This window comes from Aspergillus fischeri, genomic scaffold, assembly GCF_000149645.3.
Source record: "Aspergillus fischeri NRRL 181 1099437636244 genomic scaffold, whole genome shotgun sequence".
NCBI lineage: Eukaryota > Fungi > Ascomycota > Eurotiomycetes > Eurotiales > Aspergillaceae > Aspergillus > Aspergillus fischeri.
Genome location: NW_001509774.1, coordinates 414567 through 434147, shown reverse-complemented (window position 1 = coordinate 434147; position 19581 = coordinate 414567). Strand labels below are relative to the sequence as shown.

The 19581-nt window shown below is 51.1% G+C and overlaps 7 protein-coding genes across 7 annotated transcripts, besides 1 other annotated feature; 4 read left to right on the top strand and 3 right to left on the bottom strand.

Annotated features, from left to right (window-relative positions):
* Nucleotides 1-229: 229 nt before the first annotated feature.
* NFIA_045010 (hybrid sensor histidine kinase/response regulator) lies at nucleotides 230-4120 on the bottom strand (the record flags this gene model as incomplete). The annotated part of the gene is made up of 5 exons (XM_001267578.1): nucleotides 230-468; nucleotides 516-624; nucleotides 671-962; nucleotides 1007-3976; nucleotides 4026-4120. The coding sequence occupies 5 exons, from the start codon at nucleotides 4118-4120 to the stop codon at nucleotides 230-232; spliced, it is 3705 nt and encodes a 1234-aa protein (XP_001267579.1).
* Nucleotides 3176-3227: a microsatellite.
* A 1244-nt stretch (nucleotides 4121-5364) lies between the features above and the next one.
* Nucleotides 5365-6172, top strand: NFIA_045000 (putative nucleoside-diphosphate-sugar epimerases; the record flags this gene model as incomplete). The annotated part of the gene is made up of 2 exons (XM_001267577.1): nucleotides 5365-5624; nucleotides 5671-6172. The coding sequence occupies 2 exons, from the start codon at nucleotides 5365-5367 to the stop codon at nucleotides 6170-6172; spliced, it is 762 nt and encodes a 253-aa protein (XP_001267578.1).
* A 330-nt stretch (nucleotides 6173-6502) lies between these two features.
* Nucleotides 6503-7942, bottom strand: NFIA_044990 (putative aquaglyceroporin; the record flags this gene model as incomplete). The annotated part of the gene is made up of 2 exons (XM_001267576.1): nucleotides 6503-6815; nucleotides 6867-7942. The coding sequence occupies 2 exons, from the start codon at nucleotides 7940-7942 to the stop codon at nucleotides 6503-6505; spliced, it is 1389 nt and encodes a 462-aa protein (XP_001267577.1).
* A 3023-nt stretch (nucleotides 7943-10965) lies between these two features.
* On the top strand, nucleotides 10966-12382 carry NFIA_044980 (uncharacterized protein; the record flags this gene model as incomplete). The annotated part of the gene is made up of 2 exons (XM_001267575.1): nucleotides 10966-11046; nucleotides 11270-12382. 2 exons carry the CDS (start codon nucleotides 10966-10968, stop codon nucleotides 12380-12382), a joined length of 1194 nt encoding a protein of 397 aa, XP_001267576.1.
* A 476-nt stretch (nucleotides 12383-12858) lies between these two features.
* On the top strand, nucleotides 12859-13884 carry NFIA_044970 (zinc-binding alcohol dehydrogenase family protein; the record flags this gene model as incomplete). The annotated part of the gene is made up of 1 exon (XM_001267574.1): nucleotides 12859-13884. One exon carries the CDS (start codon nucleotides 12859-12861, stop codon nucleotides 13882-13884), a length of 1026 nt encoding a protein of 341 aa, XP_001267575.1.
* Nucleotides 13885-14122: 238 nt separating this feature from the next.
* NFIA_044960 (putative C6 transcription factor) lies at nucleotides 14123-15809 on the top strand (the record flags this gene model as incomplete). Its single annotated transcript, XM_001267573.1, has 4 exons — nucleotides 14123-14179; nucleotides 14320-14850; nucleotides 14975-15043; nucleotides 15087-15809. 4 exons carry the CDS (start codon nucleotides 14123-14125, stop codon nucleotides 15807-15809), a joined length of 1380 nt encoding a protein of 459 aa, XP_001267574.1.
* A 2108-nt stretch (nucleotides 15810-17917) lies between these two features.
* NFIA_044950 (PP2C family serine/threonine-protein phosphatase) lies at nucleotides 17918-19061 on the bottom strand (the record flags this gene model as incomplete). Its single annotated transcript, XM_001267572.1, has 5 exons — nucleotides 17918-18297; nucleotides 18341-18443; nucleotides 18490-18781; nucleotides 18832-18944; nucleotides 18993-19061. The coding sequence occupies 5 exons, from the start codon at nucleotides 19059-19061 to the stop codon at nucleotides 17918-17920; spliced, it is 957 nt and encodes a 318-aa protein (XP_001267573.1).
* Between the last annotated feature and the right edge of the window lie 520 nt (nucleotides 19062-19581).

Below are 19581 nucleotides of genomic sequence, written 5' to 3'. Positions count from 1 at the left end.
TAAACCCCCTTGGAACTAAGAACTTAGTCTACACATGACTAACAGTAACAAGTCTCACAGATGTACCAGACTCATATGATGGGAAGACTTACTCTGAAATGGACGACAGTACTGAGACAGCGTGCTTAGGACCCTTCAATGATGATTAATGCATCCGCTCTATACCTAACTATACTATCCGGTACCCATATTATACATCCCAACGCCATACGTAACTCATGACTCATAACTAATTCTGCGACACGTCCTTCCCATCTGACAGCTTCCGCAGAATCTCCTTGAGCTGCTTCAGCGGCGTAGGTTTCGTCAGGAACAGATTCACCCCGCTCATCATGGCCTCGTGCTGCATCGACGCGGAGAGGACGGCAGTGAGGATAATAATAGTGGTCGCGGGACGCTTATTCTTTCGTTCGAACGCGCGCATCTGCCGCGTGGCCGTGAGGCCGTCCATAACCGGCATGGAAATGTCTGCAGACGTTAGAAATTGAGAATGGAGAATGATGAGGTCAACTAACCCATGACGACTGCGTCGTATGTACCCGCCTTGAACTTTTCCAAAGCCTCGAGCCCGTTCTTTGCCGTGTCGTAGGAGAAGCCGCCAGTTTTGACGCACATTTCGATGATCTATTCGCGTTAGAAGTGGCAAGGATCGCGGTCAAGCTGTACGTACCTTGAGGTTGACTTGGTTATCCTCTACGAGAAGGATATTTTTCGCTCCTTTCCGGTCATCCCCACCGCCGTTCTGCTGCCCGGCTTCACCGTTGACCGTCCGTCCAAGGACAGGCTCTAGCACCCGATCTTTCTCGCCGTTGACCATGCCCTCGAACATTTTATCCGTGTTCGGGGGCGCGTCCTCCACAGGCTGCACGGGCGAGGGCAGCTTCCGGGGCGACGGACTCCTCGATCGCTCTGGCTGGCCCATACAATGCTCAAACGCCGTGGCCAGTGTTTTCGGGCTCACCCTATTGCTATTAGCAATGCACAAAATTTGTGTGGAAACACTTACGGTTGGGTGAGGAAAATGACCGAATCCTCAACGCTCTCTCCCAAGGTTTTCCAGCTACTCGTTCGGGCGGACAGAACGATCAACGGGAGTGCGGGCTGGATCTCCCCGCTATCTGGCTTGGGCTCGTTCGAACCTTCGATATAGTAGTTCCGGTACTCGTGTTCCGTCACGATGGCAAAATCCGGCTTGGTCGAATCGAGCTCGTCAGGGGTTAGGACGCGGAGTCCGAACCAGCCGGACACCATGCGCCCGAGGCTGTTGCGGATGCGGTCGAAAACCCGAGGGTCGAATCCCAGGTCGCCCAACTTGGAGCTCCGCGTGAATAGGGAAACCGTCGTACCGCTCAGCTGCTCCTTCAAGGGGGCAAATGAGCGAGGGGAGGAAGGGCTGGACACCTCGGGCAGTTCGATAGGCAGCACGACATCGACGTCCGTTCCCTTACCGACTTCACTGGTGAACTTGATCTGTCCTTTGAGTGACTTGATGATCTGATGGACCAGATGCAGACCAACTCCGAGGCCCGGGGAGGTCGTGTCCTCCTGCAGAAAGGCGCTGTAGAGATGATTTGTGAGAAAGTCCTTGGACATGCCGCGGCCCGAGTCACTGAACGTCATGCGAATCGCAGGGGTTTTCTTGCCATCCACCAGCAAGGCGTCACGTCTCATCCGCAGCCGGATGTAGCCAGCCTGGGTGTATTTGAGAGCATTACCGAAGAGATTCATGACGACTCGGCGCCAGGCCCCGGCATATACACTAAACCGCCAGCTGTCCTGCCACTCGATATCGACGATCGTGATGAGACGGTTCTTCGGGCCGAGATCCTCCTTCTTGGCCAGCGCGTCACTATCCCCACTGGCGCCGCGTCGCTGGTACTCTGCGCCGGCAAGAAGACCTTCCACGACCTCTTGCACCAGCACGCTCAGATCCTCGTCCTGAAGAGACCCCGGCACGGCACTCTGGGGCTTAGACACGTCGCTCCCTTGCGCGGTAGCCTTCTCTGATGGACGCGGCCGAGTGAGCGTATTGATCTTGGCGTAATCCAGGAGGTGGTTCAATGTGTCCAGCAATGTGCGACCGCAGCTGTAGACCGTCTCAGTAAGGGACTTCTGCGCGTAGCTATTGACCATTTCCTGCAACAACTCCACCGTGCCCAGCAGCCCATGCAATGGCGACCGCAGCTCGTGCGAGATGGACGAGATAAAGTCGCTCTTGGCTCGGTCGGCGGCCTCCAAGTCCAGCCGGGACACCTCAGCCATGACGGTGTTGCTAAAGGCCGCCAGGTACGTCAGGTCCTTGGGTTCGGACAACACTCTGCCCGGGTCATTGGTCCATACCACGCAGACGGTGAACCAGCGGCCCCGCTGAAAGTCCCAGACGGGATAGACGGCGATACATCTTGCATCCGGCAGTACCTTCATCATTTTCTTGATGTCCATGGTCTCCTGCTGGATATCCTTCTTTTCCGGCTCGGTCGACATTGCGCCGCGGCTTCCTGTCCGGGAGTAACTCATTTCATCGGCGAGCCCCTCGTAGCTTAGGGAAATGGACCCATCTTCCTCAATATGGAAGATCTTACCCCGGGGGTACTGGTCGATGAGATGGTTGATGAAACTACCTGATAGGGAGACGTAGTGGCTATCGTTCAGGTTGACTCCTGCCTCGGAGGTAGTCGAGGTATAATGACCGAGCACGAGACTTCGGGACTGCGAGTCGTCATCCGAAGCGTCGGTATCGGAACGGGACTCGGGGATGGACATCGATGGGGCCTGCTCCTCTGCGCCGGCGGTGTCCAGGGATTGCTGGCCATTGTAAGCTTCAGGGTTATCAAGTCTTGATTCGGTAAATCCCACTGTCTGCCGCCGTGCGTACACGCTGGCGTCGATGAACATGGCGCCTTCGACATCGAGGGCTTGGTAGATCATCGAAGCGGCGCGGTTGACTACGGACCGGACGTTGGTGGGCGCTAGAGAATCCTGCAGCTGGCTAGTAGTGGGGGAGAGCGTTGGTCGCTTCTTGTGACTCTTTTCGTCGGGCTTGCCGTCTTTCTCTTCTTCGTCTGCCTCGTGCTCGCCACCTTGTTTAAACCTTTGGACGGGGGATCCATGCATGCCGTGCTTGTGCTTTGAGCGAGTCTCTGGTATTTCTTTGTCCTGGTCCTGACCAGCATCGTCATCCTTGTCATCCTTGCCATCCTTGTCGTCCTTGTCATCCCTGTCGTCCTGGCTATCCTCGCGGTTAGACCCGGTGGCCTGTAGCTTCTCCAATCTCTTGTTGAGAAGAGCCATCTGCCCCCCGTATTTCTTATCGCGCGCATCGCCACTGTCAAACCACTCATTGAGATCCGACTTGCCTTTGACAAACAATCCCAGCGCTCGCACCATGCGCTCTTCACGGTACTCCTCCCGCATCGCTCGCTGACACAGCAGATGATCCATCACGGTGGCCGAGAGCTCCTTGAGAAGATGCTCCTGAGCCTCGGTAACCCCATCCCGCGGCCGATCATCCAGCACCGCCAGACTCCCAATAACATAGTCATCCGGCGACGTGATCGGCACCGAGACATAAAACCTGTTGTGGGGATGGCCCGTAACCGACGGATGATTCTTGAACCGGTCGTCGCTCGTCAAATCATTCGCCACGAATATGTCCCGACCCTCTTCGATAAACGACTTGACCGCATGATAGCACATGGTCACCTTCTGGCGCGGCAGCCGGCGCACCCCCAGCCACAGCGCATCGGCCCGGTCGCGACCGTCCGCCGCCCGCAGACTTAGATCGGGCGTCGCCTCCGCCACCACATGCTGCATTGTCTTATCAAACAGGGAGATGAGAGCGCGCTGCGCGTGCATGCGGAGGGCGGCCAGCTGCGCAAAGACGGTGAGGACATTGTCGCGCGACACGTTCGGGTGTTGTCCGATCGACTGCTGGGCGAACTTTTCCGAGTCGGAGAAGCCCCAGTAGGGGAGGTAGCTACTCTGCATTAGTCGTGGTCAATATAGAGGTCAACCGAATTGATTACAGGTGCATTTCTCGTTCGCGAGCGCCCTCGCGGTTAAAGGCATACTTGCGTGGACCGCCTTCGCGGCCTTGGTTTGAACTGGCTGGCGAGTCCATCTATGGCTGTCAGCTCATGATCTAGCAGAGAGACAGGTAAAACACACTCTGAATTAGCCTGGATGGTGTTATCGGGAGCGTCGAGGCATTTATACTCGCTCAATGGGAGCAATTGGAGTGGTGTGTTGTGTTATTATCAGTAGAAAAAGAACGATGGGCTGATGGTGATTATGATTGTGATAGATGGCTGCAGCCGCTGGCGTCATAGGAGTCGGGCGATCCCTCACAGACAGCGGCAGAACCAAGAAGAAGGAAACAGCATGTACAAAGTATGCAATCCCTATACGGTATACTGTACGGAGTATATGTATACCAGTACCAGGTACGATCGGCGGAGACAATAATAGATGATGTTATACAGAAATCCGGAAACCAGCATACCCTGCTTCTACTTCATATGTACTATGTGCTCAGAGGACGCCGAGTTCTTGGTTGTTGGTACATATGGAGTACGGAGTAAGTGTTTTAGCAGATCAAGCAGGATCTTGTGCTGACGTCATTAACCGCTCCCCTGGACAAACAGACGCAGATCGACACTGCCAACTGCTGCAAAAGATGTCATCTCTGAGAGATATTTCCAGGCGGATTGATTGGATGTTTGACATGCTATCTGCCATCATCTGGCATCCTACACTGACACCTCAGGCAATACTGTCACGTGGTATTTGTCAGGCATATACAGATTGCTAAAGGTAGATCATCTACAATTACAGCCAGGTGCACTTTTCCGGCCTGTCGCTGGACAGCATAGGATACCTGATTGGTTATATAACATTCCGGATAGCTTCATAATAGCTCAGATAGGTAAGAGATGACATAATCTGTCATACCTAGGAATAAGCCCTGGTAGTACAGGGTTGTAGGTGAGATGGTTGGTTCCTCTCCAGGAAGTCTGTGATACGAGTGTGACCATCCACCAAATATATAACAGAGCTGATTGATAAAAGCTGGCAGACTGCATGATAATGGTGAACTGTATTGCATCACTATTTCTACTACACTACAAATGATAGTCTAGCATCTTTATTGGAGTGTTTTTATTTTGGTTAACAAGTAAGAAAACATAGCCTCTCCTGTATGTCAGTCGGACATAGGCCTACATCAACTATCTCCGCTATAACTCCGCAGTAAGCGTAAGCAGACGCCGTCTTCAGCCGTGTATTTAACCATCAATCCCCAGGCTACTTACTTGATCCTCATTTTGAAATTAAGCTCAAGTCGGAATTGATTGAAGAATCAACAACATGCATCTCATCCTCACCGGCGCCACGGGCCTAGTTGGCTCCGGCGTCCTCGACGCAATGCTGGCTATGAAAGAAGTCACCAAAATATCCATCCTCAGCCGACGACCAGTCAAAATGGCCGAGGATGCTCATGACCCCCGAGTGCAGGTCATCATCCACCAGGACTTTGAAGCCTACGACCCAACAGTCCTCTCGCAGCTGCAGGGCGCAACAGGCTGCGTATGGGCATTGGGTATCAGCCAAACAAAAGTCAACAAAGAGTATGTCTGCACCTTGTCACTTTAAGAAAACTACTGATCCAAGAAGGGACTACATCAAAATCACCAAAACCTACGCCCTGGAAGCCGCAAAAGCCTTCCGCACTCTCCCCCCGCCAAACCAGCCCTTCCACTTCGTCTACGTCTCCGGCACAGGCGCCACCACGCAACCGGGCTTCTTCGCTTCACTTTTCGCCCGCGTCAAGGGCGAGACCGAGCTGGAACTCGCAGAATTACGTCGCGAGACCCCACTGTTTAGGACGAGTTCCGTCCGGCCGGCGTTTATAGACCATGCGCACCACGAGGCCATCAAGAAGTACCTTCCGCCGCGGCCTACCTATGAGACGCTGTTTCGGCCTCTGGGGCCTGTATTCCGGGCGGCAATGCCGGGGTTGTGTAGTCCCACGGAGCAACTAGGGAGGTTTCTGACGGAGATGGCGATGGGGAGGTATGAGGATCGGTTGGTTGGGGGGAAGGATGTGCAGATGGTTGGGGCGATGCCTATACTTGAGAACACGGCGTTTCGGCGGTTAGCTGGGTTGAGTTTATGATGTGACTGTTGTGATGTTGGTGTAGTGGAGAATAATTGTATATTAAGGTTGGTTTACATGTATTACATCTAGCATTGATCTGCCTTTGAGAGTTCACCTATCTGCAGCGCAATTGCTCTAGGGCTCAGAAATGTGGATTATGGTACCATACTTAGGACTGCAACCGGGCCATTGATGGTGAGATCAGCTCCTCTACTAGTATACTGAGGTCTTCAAACAGTTATCGTAAGGTAAGAACAGTTATATACACGCCTATCCTCTAGTCTATCTGAACCATCACGATCAATCAATCTCCAACGCCATACGCCATCCTCCCATGTGTATGCAATGCTACTGCTCAACCTCACGAACAGCTCTCTCTACATCCCTAATCTTCCTCCGCCCAAAGCGAAGTTTATGCATCAGATTCTTCTCCTTGATCAGCAGCGCTCTCTTGCGTCGTCGACGCGGATAATTGATCGGACTTTCTGCCCCGGTGAAGATCGCCAGATCATAGATGAATGTGCCACACAGTCCACCACTGATATCCGCAGCCCAGGGCCCCCAGATCCACCAGGCATGTTTCTCGCGGAAGACCTGGCCTCCCCAACCGGCCATGAGGGCAACCAATCTGGGACCAAAGTCACGCGCGCCGTTGAAGCATCTAGGTGCATGGTCAGTAAATCCTCACTGAAGTCTTGAATTCCAAACTCACCCTCCAGTATTATACCCCAACGCGAGAACAAGCACACTAATCAATATCCCCAGGATAAACGCCTGCATGCCCGCCCCCGGCGGCGCATTAGTATCATCCCCCAGCGCCATAATCGTGCCAACCAGAATCGCCGTCCCGACAAACTCATTAAAAAACGCCGTAACAGGATGCACGAAGTCCTTCGGCGCAGTAAGCAGCGCCTGCCTCGCCAGAGACTCGCCCTGCGTGACGTGGTTCGCAAGCGCAGAGTCCACAATCGCATCGCGGTACAGCGCGTACGCAATCCCACCCGCCGTAATACCGCCGCCGAGCTGCGCCGCGACGTAGACCATGCACTTCCTCGCTGGGAAACCCCGCCAAACAGACATGCTGATCGTGATCGCCGGGTTCAAGTGCCCGCCTGAGACCCCGCCCGCCATGTAGATGGCGATCATGAACGCGAACCCCCACGCTGGCGCGAGCGACGGGAACGACCCCGCCTGGTTCTGCGAGGTATATGTCTGCAGGCCTGCGCAGAGGCCTAGTGTCATGGCGATGGTAGTGCCGAGCCACTCGGCCAGCGGTTCGCGGAACTGGTGTCTGATTTCTCCCCACTTGTTGAAGAAGCCGCGTTCGTCCGGTTGGGCGACTCGGGCTTCGGGGTGTTTCTTTTTTGCTTTAAGGTCGTCATTGTGAGGCGGGTGCTCGGTTGGTGGTTCGTCCGCCGCGGGGACTTTCTCTTGGTGTGCGTTGGGTCGTTTGTCTGTGGCTGTGGTTTGATCATCCCGGTCCTTGTTCTTCATTCCTGACCGCATGACATGAGGCAGCGGTTGTGCCAGACTCCAGATTGGGGCGTTTTGTGGCTGGCCATAATGGGGGTTGTAGTGCATGTAATCAGGGTGCAGGTAGGCACCGCGCTGGTATGGCGGAGGGCGGTTTGAGCCTGTTAGGGAATATTGCTGAGGAGTATTCGAGATTGCCCCATGGCCTTGGGACGGCTGCTGTATTGTTTCATGGGATTGGCAGTTGGGGGATTGGACATCTGTTGATATTAGACAAGCAGTGGTAATAGAGGGGAGACATACGGTTGATCTCATGCAATTGGGAATTATTTTCGCCCTCCATGAAATCCTACTGGTAGAAGCAATCTAAAACACAGATCAAAAGAAAAACGAAAAGCAACAATTGATTCATTTTCGCGGAAAATTCATATATGGGAGGATTTGACTATCATATGCGGAGTATCTATTACATAACAAACCGGCAAACCTGTCGGTGGCCACCAAAATTCACTTCTTGCCAAATCTCGCAAATGAATAGAATGGAAAAGTCTTCATCTAAAACCAGGCACTAGAACCATAAGAATCCAGGTTTAGTTGAAGGCTTGTTGGTGCTGCTAAGATCTCTGCGGCCGTTGACTTGCACGCAGGAACCGCTCCCAGCCAATCATTTCTATTCAGTAACAATGTCGGCTGATGTCATATTAAAGGATCTTGTGAAAACCGAAAAATCTAAGCTCGGCAGGACAGTACCTGTATAAGCCCTGTCATTGGCGGCATCTTATATCTCGGGGGTTTCCCGGCCACTAACAGCCCTGTGGGTTCGCCGTTGCTGCCAAGTTTTTTGCTCTGAAGAGTCTAGCAGTTGGGTTGGTAAGAGTGTTCATACATTGCACAGTCAGAATGCTCTATGAACTTATGAAATCAAAGCAGTTAACTGGAGTAACCTTCCCTTCTTCATACTGTAGTCCCAATGGCCAGATTAGTAGAATTGTCATTACTGCCTGTTACTTCTCAAGGCTGGCAAAATTGCCGGCGTCAGAGCATCAATATGCCGCTTGGGACAGGTAGCCGGACCGGTGCATACGGATGACACATTGACTCTCCGTGACTGGTTCCGGCACTGCTGGTGAGTTCGAAGATTATGGGATACGTTCCGCCAGCGCCACCTAAAATGGATCCCAGCGGATATCCTGACAGATGTGCTGGCCAATTTGGCGAAGTTGGACGATAGAACACTCCCCGGTGACGAAGTAACGTCTTACTACCATCTTATCAACCCAACCGAGCTACGTGGGAGAGCGTAGTAAACCATACTGTAATGTCCTTCACATGGTACATGACACAAATATCATGGCATATTGGGCATTCCAATCCGGGTATCAGCTATTAACCTGATAGATGGAATTTTGCTGTCCATACCGGGCTTTCCACGGCGTACACTTCACTATAAGGTATTGTGCTGAACACCGGTGGATTCTATACTACCCTAGTGGAGGTGATAATACATCTTTAGTCTGCATGGATCGGCAAACTACCTTCCTCACTAGATAAGTTGGCTCGGTTGCAACTCCAAGACTAACTATGAATATAAATTCTATAGCAAATTCATTATAGACAAATATCAGTTCTGCTCTTCCCCTTGTGATACTTCAGGCTCACTGTCAGCCGTTCCATCCCGTAACAGAGTTTCGAGCCGCAGGGGAATCCCCGCATATTGCGTGCTACCTCGCGTTGACCAGGATGTGGGCGACATGTCGATAGAAACTCGTGATAATTGTTCACCGTTCCCTGGACCCCCTCAATGCTCATATCAGTCAGGATCTGTGTCAAGAGCGTCAAAATATGGCTGTCATGGACAACCAGTGTAGCGGCGCCACTACTTAGAGCGGTACCATTCATCAACCCATTCCTTCCTTTCCCTGTAGCTCAAATGGTGCCATCTTAACACGCCCTTAGCGTCTCGTCGGCATTGATAACGATGATCAGAGTTAGTCTCTTCCTAATTTTTCAGAGACCAGAAAACGCAAGAAGATAAATAGAGACGGGCCACCGATAACGAGTGTTTTGCCTGGTTTCGCTGCAAACAGAAGGAGGCATGTAGAGCGTTAGGAGGTATGTATGTTTCAAAGTCTATCCGCAGAGGCAACCTAAATCCTTTGTGGTGGTCTGTACTGCGCCTCTTTGATGTCTTATATCAAATCCAATCCCCGCTAGACGGAAAAGGCTTCCGGACGATGCACGTCTTCCAGGGATATGCATCCATAGCCATAGCAACAACAATAGCATTGTACCATCCAGAGTATCCAGTACTGCTCATCTGGCCCGCGTGCAGAATGGATTCTGTTGTCGCTTCAGCGATATACCGACCCAACGTCACTTAGAATCCGGAACGAGATCTTGGCCACGATCGACGGTCCACTTATGGAGATGGTAGTATCCGCATGAAAGCAATCACATGGACTATGACATATGTAAGTGACACGAACATATATATATATAACCCAATTCCACAGCAGTCCTCGATCACGCCGCCATAGCTCTAAGAACCCATCTTCATCCCGTCTATGATGTATTATCAGACTCCAGTTAACAGTCTGCGAAGCGCTCCCTTCGTCTCCGGAATGTAGCTTTTAATCTTCAGCTCCATGTCTCGCTCTCAGTCATTCTCCGGCGTTCCTACAGTGGCTCTGGATACCACAGGGTTGTTGCTTAGGAATGCTCAAGGGGTGCAATCCAGCCACCCGGACTACTGTATGTTGAAGTATCTAGTTAGTTGGGAGGTCTCCGGTCAGCCTGCATTGTAACTCACTGCACAAACTCAGAACGGCCTATCCTGCTCATCCTCATCTTCGTATGCAGAAAATACAAAACTTCCAGACCTGACTCCTCAGTGCCTACTTTTAGTACATTTTATACCGCTTCAACCGCAATATCCACGTATGATATATAATTATAGTCAGCATTATTATACTTAGATATGTCTCTTCAATATATATAGCTACTTATCTCTAATGTTTTCTACATCTTGGATTAATTTAGATAAGGGTAGCGATACAGATATATATATAAAGTTCACCATTACAATCTACTTTTACCATAACACTTTGACGAAAAATAATGAAATCATATTTAATATTTATACCAAATAGTATATAGACTTACTCGGTCATTTAGACATGTTGAAGATAACTACTTGTAAGAATATGGCTTCAAGTTCATCATGGTCGCAACTGTTGGGGGTCGCGAGAAAACACGCTAACGGCGGGTGAGCGACGCGAAGATCTACAATAATCCAACGTGTCCGATATGTAGCATCAGCTGCATGCCTGTGCAAGAAAATGGACACTCTTCCTGCGGAAATCATCCTCACCATCGGTAGCCATGTCTCTGACGTAGACGACAGACTCCGGTTGCTTCAAGTATGCTGACGTTGGCGAGCGCTGTTCTTCGAGCTCGCATACAGCCACGTAAATATCGAGGGACCTCAGATCCAGCCCCTGACGAAAGTGATACTAGCCAGGCCGCGGATAGGAGCAGCTATCCGTAATCTGTCAGTTGGCTGGTGGCATTCATACATCGATTACCACCCGCAGCAAAGGGAAAATGATGACAATTTGCCGGAAAAAGCGGAGGAGCTGGTAGGGCAGATCAGCAGATCTCCGGAGGAGCAGAAAGACTGGACCGAGAATCTCCGAGGTGCGAATCAGGAAGCATGGCTTGCTCTTCTTCTTGCCTCGGTGCCGAATCTCACCACGCTGTCTGGGCGATACTGTACTAGACGCGCCGAGAGTGACGCTGGTTGTTGCGCGGGCTGCACGCAAGGAACCACCGTTTGACACCAGGCCGGTCCTGCAGTGGTTGGAGACGCTTCATATCATCTCCGACGATATGAAGGATGTCTATCCGCACTGGCAGTTTCTGCCATTCTTCCACCTGCCATCGCATAGTAATGTGAACTTGGGCGCCGTGAAAGAATACAGAGAATGGACTAGACTGAACCACCCGGCTGTGTCTTCCGCGTCAGGAACGTCGCCCGTGGAGTCACTGGTTCTGGAATCTCACCGTAATGGAAGAAAAGGAATGGCGGAGTTTATCACCTCGTGCGCCAACCTCAAACAATTCAAATACCAGCATGACGACACGGAGGACTGGGCGGAGTCACGCAAAAACTTTCAACCCCGGAAGTTCTACAGGGCGCTGCTGACGCAGAAGCACAGCCTCGAGGTCCTCCATCTGAGCGACAATGCCCGGGTGAGCGGGTTTCCGTCAGACGATGAGGATGATGACGGCCCCGGACCCTTTGATCGGTGGCTTGGATCACTGGCGGAATTCAGGAACCTACAGGATCTTCGCATCCGCATCGACAACCTTCTCAATTTCCATTACCGCGATAAAGACAAATCGGTCGTGCCCAAGGACACTCTACCTTCCAGCTTGAGGTCGCTACATGTATCCGAATTCTGGCCACACCACTGCGCGGTGCTCGTGCCGAATCTGCAAGGAGTCCTTGCTCATCACAAGGAGAGGTTCGCTAACCTAGAACGCATCTGTATTTTGTCCGGGTTATGTGAGAAAGTATCTGAAGAGCAGATCTGGGCTATCTATCCACATGAGAACCCGATTCCGGAATCAGTAAAGAAACCGTTTGTGCCTGTCAAGGAGATGTGTAACCGAGCGGGTGTAGAGTTCGAATTGAAGCTGGGTCGGTCGTGTGCCATCGCGAATGACACACCATATTTCATTTTTCGCCGCTGAATCAGAAATCCTACTTTTCATTGGGTTCAACGCAGATATCACCTCTCAATCAGACACAGAAGAACAACGGATACTGTCCAGCCAGAGTAAGATGTGCGTAAGACTAGCCCGAAAGGGCAATGCCAGTATCATCGCGTAAGACATGCAAACGTCCTAAGATTAGTTAGCCTCGCGCAGTTTCAGTGATCAGATTGTTCATAGCCAATGGCAGTGCGACGCATTGTTGGGTTAATCGGCCTCGGGGCTCGGATATACGCCTGAGCTCGGGTTTGTAATCTTAGGCCTCACTTTTGATATGAGTACTACAATGCATGGCAGATTGGTAGTGAGAAATTCAGATATAAGTAAGGCTGATGGCATTGCACTCGGCTGTTTCCTTATTCTCTAATCAGCAGAACTTCCGTCGTTTCTATTTGCACCCTTAAGACCGCATCTCTGTTTCTCAATCCAACGTACTATACCCTAAGCTCATCAGAATGACACCCACCAACGCAGCTGCCTGGCTTTCCGAAGAAAAGAAGCATCCCTTTGAAATAAAGGAATCACCGCTCGGCAAGCCAGAGGGCAACGAAATCCTAATCCGCAACCATGCTGTCGCCGTCAACCCAATCGATGGATTGATCCAAACGAAGGCCTTCTTCCCCCTAAACTACCCGACCATTCTTGGTCAGGATGTAGCCGGCGAGGTGATTTCCATTGGCGACAATGTAACTCGATTCAAACTCGGGGATCACGTCCTAGGCCATGCCGTCGGGCTCATGGCCGGACGCAAGGAGGCCTGCGGTTTCCAGACATACACTATCCTACAAGACAACCTCGCCTGTGAGATACCAGAACACATCACTTACGACCAAGCCGTTGTTCTACCTCTCTGCCTCTCCACCGCCGCGTCTGGAATGTTCCAAGAGGACTTCCTCCATCTAAACCTCCCCACCGAACCACGCGCCGCGTCCACCGGACAGACACTACTAGTCTGGGGCGGTGCATCCAGCGTCGGCAGCAATGCCGTCCAACTGGCTGTTGCTGCAGGTTACGAGGTAATCACCACCGCATCGCCGAAGAACTTTGACTACGTTCGACGGCTCGGGGCTAGTCTTGTCTTCGATTACAGTAGTCCAACTGTCACCGAGGACATTGTGCAAGCAACTAAGGACAAGGTTCTGGCCGGCGCAATTGACTGTATTGGGTCTGCTGCGACGGCAGCGTGCGTCGATATTCTGCGCAGATCACAAGGGAAGAAGTTTGTCGCTACTGTCAAGGGCGGGTTTGCGCCGCCTACGGATGGGATTCAGGTGAAGCATATCTTCGGGACTACGCTCAAGGACAATTTCGTCGGCAAAGCCGTGTACGAGGAGTTTCTCCCGCGCGCCCTGCAGTCGGGAGCTTTTATGCCCTCTCCTGAACCTCTGGTTGTGGGGACGGGTCTGGAAAATATGCAGGAGGCGGTGGATTTGTATTGGAAGGGGGGGATCTCTGCGAAGAAGTTGGTTGTTCTGCTATAGCTTGTTGAATGTGTCTTATAAGTAGTTAGAGTGAAGAGCTTGGGTTTATCTGTTTGACCATAATTCATCCATATGATACTGCCCTGATCATAGGCTCGGTGACCCGGAGTTACCGCAATAAACCCGAAGCGCCACGATTTGCTTGAGTAAGCAGGCAGCAGCCAAGTAAGCATTATAAATCTGATGGAACACATTTGGATTTGATTCTCTGCCGTGATGCGCTGCATCATCCATCAGAATGGTCTACCTCGGCCCCTCGCGAGGATGCGAAACATGCAAACGGCGGAGGAAGAAGGTTGGTCACACCCATAGCTTATGACAGCGCTAATTCAATACAGTGCGATAAAACTCGGCCTGTTAGCATTACCTTCTCCTCCACTTTCTGTTACTTGCAAGTTGTTAACCACGGAGCAGTCATGCCTACGATGCCAAAAGTCAAACCGCACATGTGGAGGTTACCAAGAACAAGCCAGCCAGACACTGATCTTTCAGAGGAACTACACCCAGTGTACAACTGCCAATGACTCCTGGGCTATAAAGCCCCTCGCGCGAAAGTGTAGTCTACCAGTCCGAGAACCATACCCTGGTACAGATATCCTCCCAGAGGACGCCGCTCCAAAGGAAGTGAGCGAGAGTGATGTAGTGGAGTATGCAGTGCGGGGATTCTTCTACGACTTTTCCATTTCATCACCGGATAGCATTAGCATCAGCGCATCTGTTGGCTTTCTAAAGGACCTTGAACTGTATGTCCAGCGGAAAGGGCTTGATTCGAACCTTGCAAAGGCCTGCGTGATGATTAGTTATGCAAATCACGCTAGAAAGCTGTATCGGCCGTCTTTCATCACCAAGGCAGAAGTATCGTATCATGAGCTGCTGCGGTATCTGGCAGAGGAGATTGCAAGGCCAGGATTCGTGGGAAAGAGGCCGGATCTTATTCAACTGGCCTGGCTGATGGGTCTTTACGAGGTATAATGCCCTTGCACCTTGGCTGTAGCCATTGCTGACAGGACAGGTTGTCATGGCTGATGAAACTCGTCTTGAACGAATCGATATGCATGTTAGAGGGATAGCAGGGATGTTGCAAATACAGAACTCGCCATTGGGCTTTGTGCGTGGAGCGTTCTCCGGTAACATTCTCGGCCCCGAAGCGCAGATGCAAGTAAGTGGATGCACGTATTGAGCCTACTAAGCTGATAGCCTAGGATTCCGGTCTTGTGCGCTTGCCACATTCGGCAAATAACGTGACATATCTACACAATATCTTGCTTGACACACTCCCCCTGAGGATGGAAGCAGAACGTGTCCTGGCGGATCCAAGGTTGACAGAAACACATCAACATGCCCTTCTACAGCGGGCATCTATACTCAAAGACCGCCTAGCACAGTGGGAGGACAGAGTTGCGCCAGAGAGCAAATCTATCACAATAGCCCATATGCAACCGAGCGGTGACCCCTATATTGAAGTCGGACAATGGCCCGGCCCATTGCATATGTACACGAACCTTCGCGCGGCAGCCCTCCTTAACATCAGTCGCGTTGCGCGATGCTACCTCCTTGACATCATTTTCAGACTCAAGTATATGCAGGCCGACACCGGCAACGATGATAAAGAGAGGGCAAAGGCTGTCCAGCTCATTCAGGACTTTACCTCCTCAATCTCGTATCACCTAGTCGAGGACTTGCATTCATTCTCTGCGAGTGTCCAACGTGGCAATCCCATCGTACAGCCCGGAAGAGCAGTTGGAGGATTGCTGCTGATGTATCCCCTGTACATTGCTTCGAAGCTATCTATCGTGCCGGTAGAGTTGCAGGACTACTTCAAACGGTGTTTAGTCTGGATTGGACAAAACATGGGGGTTGGATACGCTTCTCTGTTGGCTAAGGTGAGATTTTACTGTCACAGGTCGAAGTCTCTGTCATGCTGATATATTATCAAAGGCCCATTTCCATATTGAAGATCTAACTGCAGGATGTATCATTGTGTACGGTGGATTGCTTTAGAGCATAAAACTTTTCAACTGTGAAATGGTGGATTTAGTTTGATATATGATAGACGGGAGATCTGAGCAAAAAGGCACCGCAACGGCTCACTTACACCAGACTGTCTCTATCCATGTAGTATCTTCTGGTATAGAAAAGAGAAGTACCTCCGAGCGCCATTCCACGCACTTATATAACCTCAGGGCTAGGCAGCTGGTTCCCTAAAGAAGAGAGCGGGAGACTCGTAATGCGCCTCAGCCACCACTAGCGTGCCTCTTATATGCACGTTGCGCATGGCTATGAAAGACAAAAGCCCTCATGAAAAATAACAACCAAACAATGGAAATACTCTATTCTATATACAGTTCCCGCAGGGTAAAGAAATATCTCGACGAAGCAACCAAAGGTCTGTCTGTTCCCCTCGACCTAGAACCATACTGACAGACCTAGAATCGGTACTCGAGGATCTCAACAAAGCACTCGCTCCTCACTGGGCGGGCGCTAAAGACGTGTGGAATATTTTCTTCCTCTACACTTTCCAAGAGGGATACGACCGCTGTATGTCCACATCCAACTTCTACATATCAACGTTAATCCCATAGATTGGGAGGTCGAGAGCTTCCGCCCGTTCGCCAGCCGGCATCCGGGCATTGATTTCCACGAGACTTCGTGTCTGCTCTGGCGGTGTCTGCATTTCTACACGCATGATCCATTCGCAGATAGTTCTCGCGGGAGTAGAATCGATGTAAAGGTATTCCAGCGGGCGGTTGCGCTCTTTGTGTTTCGCGGAACGGATTCACTTGGGACTCGGGAGCGGGAGGATCACCACTGGCGTGATGACGAGGCAGCATTTCGGGAGCTGACTTCCGGAGAATGCTTAGAAGTATTAGTGAAACCGCGGAATTCCATTCTGCGGAGAGGCAGTGGATAGTAGACGATATACTGGACGTGCTGGCTACGGTGCAGCCGCGTTCGACGTCTTTCTCCCCGGATTAGCTGCGAGATGCGGCCGAGAGGATACAACCTAGGGTTCGATTAGACATCGTCTTTTCCGGAGATGAGTTCTCACTTTTTGTTCGGTTGATCCTGCAGCTGAGAGTGTGGGATGTCGAGGGGTCATGTTTGCCTTCTGGCATATTCAATGACGAGTCGTCATATCCTTGTCAGAAACTGGCGGACAGTATCGCGGATGCGGTTTGCAACGAAGACCAGAAGGTCGATGCTGGCATAGTGGGCGATATTCTGGCGAGAGTATCCCTTGTGCTTATGCTTAGACGCTCTAACACCAGACAGCCGGTCTTCGAGAGCGAGTCTACCGTTTCTGGGGCGTTATATTCCAGCCTCGCAGTTTACGGGAGACGATCGTACTGCCAGAGGAAGGATTACAAATCATATCCTGGCGGCAGTTTCCCTTTTTCTCCCGCTCGGCATGGACGCCTCACGGCCGAGTAATCCTGGCATAGAATTGCTGCCTCAAACGGAAGACCTGGGAATGTCGACTGGGCTCAGGCCATCGCTGGAAGAGTTGTTTGTGCTGAGAGCCCCCCACAACGGATCAGAGACAGTCACCGCCCTATACGATAGCTCATGAAGGAGGGGCTTGCCTGCGTGTTGATCCACAAAGTCTGACAGTCACGATGGTCTTCAAACTGACTGAATCAAGTGAAGAAAAACCCATCTATACAGAAATGTGCAGGGGCCAGGACCGAGAATAGGAGCTTACGGTCCACCCTGCGCGATTGCATACACTCCGCATTAGCCCCAGCGCTAGCACACTAACCTGGGGTAGGAATGGACCCAAGGAGGGAGTTAGTGGAGAGGAATTGCGAAACAGGATACATGGTTTGGGTCTAGCAACAGCGAATCAGAGTCCTACCGTGTGGGAACGATGAAATAGGTGGAATATTCGGCGCCAATTCTATAGCGGAACTTGCCCGGAGCTTCGATACAGCTCGAGATGGATGATATGGATCATGAATGCTTCTATCATTTACATGAGGATTCTTCATCTTTCTCGTTTCCTATCGGATGCATAATGCGTACGTCAAGCATGTCAAGACAAACATCCATCCAGAAACACGGCGATACATGTAGCATTATCCCTCCGCTCGCCCTCTGCAACGTCCCGGACAAGCTCATCTGCCACCTGCTGCACCCCCAGTCCTCCCTCATGCCGTGTCTTGATTTCATCGATGATGACATTATCCTTCAGCACGTTGGTCACACCATCTGTCGTCAAGGCAAGAATATATCGACGATCCTGCCGCAGATCTACACGGATAATTGCCGGTTCAGTAGACAGGAAGTTGCCCTGTTCGATCGACGGCGTCATGGCCGCTAATTCCTGGCCTGTAGTGCTGGGGCCCGCCGTATCATTATTAAGAGGGTTCTTGTATTGCAGATCTCCGAGAGCGCGCGACATGTTCAAAGCTCCTGTTTCCATTAGCTTTGTCACGAGTAATACAAGGCAACATACCTATCCGGGCAGTTTCCGACTCATAGTTGACTACTCCACCGGCATCCTCGATCCTCTCCTTCTCTTTCGGACTGTCGGGTTTGTGGTCTTGCGTCAAGCGATGCTACACACTTAGCTCACTTTCTGTAGTACTGAGTGAGGGCACATACCACAGTCTCCAATTGTCCGGTTATATCGCACTCGCCCATGAGGACATGCGAATCACCCAGGTTGCCTACCACCATCACACCCTTATTAAGATTGACAATCACCACCGAGGCCGTCGATCCCGAAATCGCAAATTTGTCCTCCCCCTCTTGACACTCCTCAAGAAGCGTTTCCTCTTCTTTTTGGATGGCTTGTCGGATTGCGTCCTCATAGCGACCGGCTTGTAGTGCGTTGCCTTCAAAGAGGAGCTCCCTGATGTGTTGCTTTGCGTGTTGTGCGACCTTCCTGGAGCCACTATCTCCCATTAGTACGTTTCTAACAATAATGAAAGGTCTCTGTCTTACTGTCCGTCGAAGACCGCAAAAATAGCTAGCTCATCATGAATAGTCGTCTTGGAAATCTGATCCGGAAGGATTATTGTGTATTGATCCTGCTGCGAGGGTCGTGTTCCTTGCGCCTACTGCCGTTAATATTTAAACAGCTATGTACTTCCTGAGTGACTCACACTGGCGCCTCCTGCTCCTCGTAGTTTGATGGCATGTTTGGATGACTGTGCATGTGCAGGGGAACGCATGTTGTGCTTGTCAATTGAATCCCTGTGTAGTACAATAACACCTATTTAGATTCTACTATTAAAATGTGCTGCAGCATGACTATTTATGGAAGCTGATGCTCGACTGGACATGATTGATGACATCACAGGCAGTATACTCCTTGTAGAATCAAGCTTCGGCTTCCCCGCAGATCCTTGGCTTTTAGCCTTTTGCATTAGATTCGGGGATAGAAGCGGATGTTGATCTATGGTTAGAGTCTGGGATAGTGAGACTACGAGTAATAAATATCCCTGTCATAATGCATGTTATGATGAACTATTATTATGGAATATGTAGCATCTATCAATTCACTGGGGAGAGGACGTAGGGTTTTAGTAGAGTCAATGATCCTGCCAAGATATGGCGTCACTCTTACCACATCCGTAGACCAGCAGAGATCTGACATCGGCAGAGCTACTAGGAGCTATTAAAAGGTACTAGGAGGCTATCTGTGTGTTCTAGACCGGATAGCTATCTTTCCTTGCAAGACTGCCAGTATGC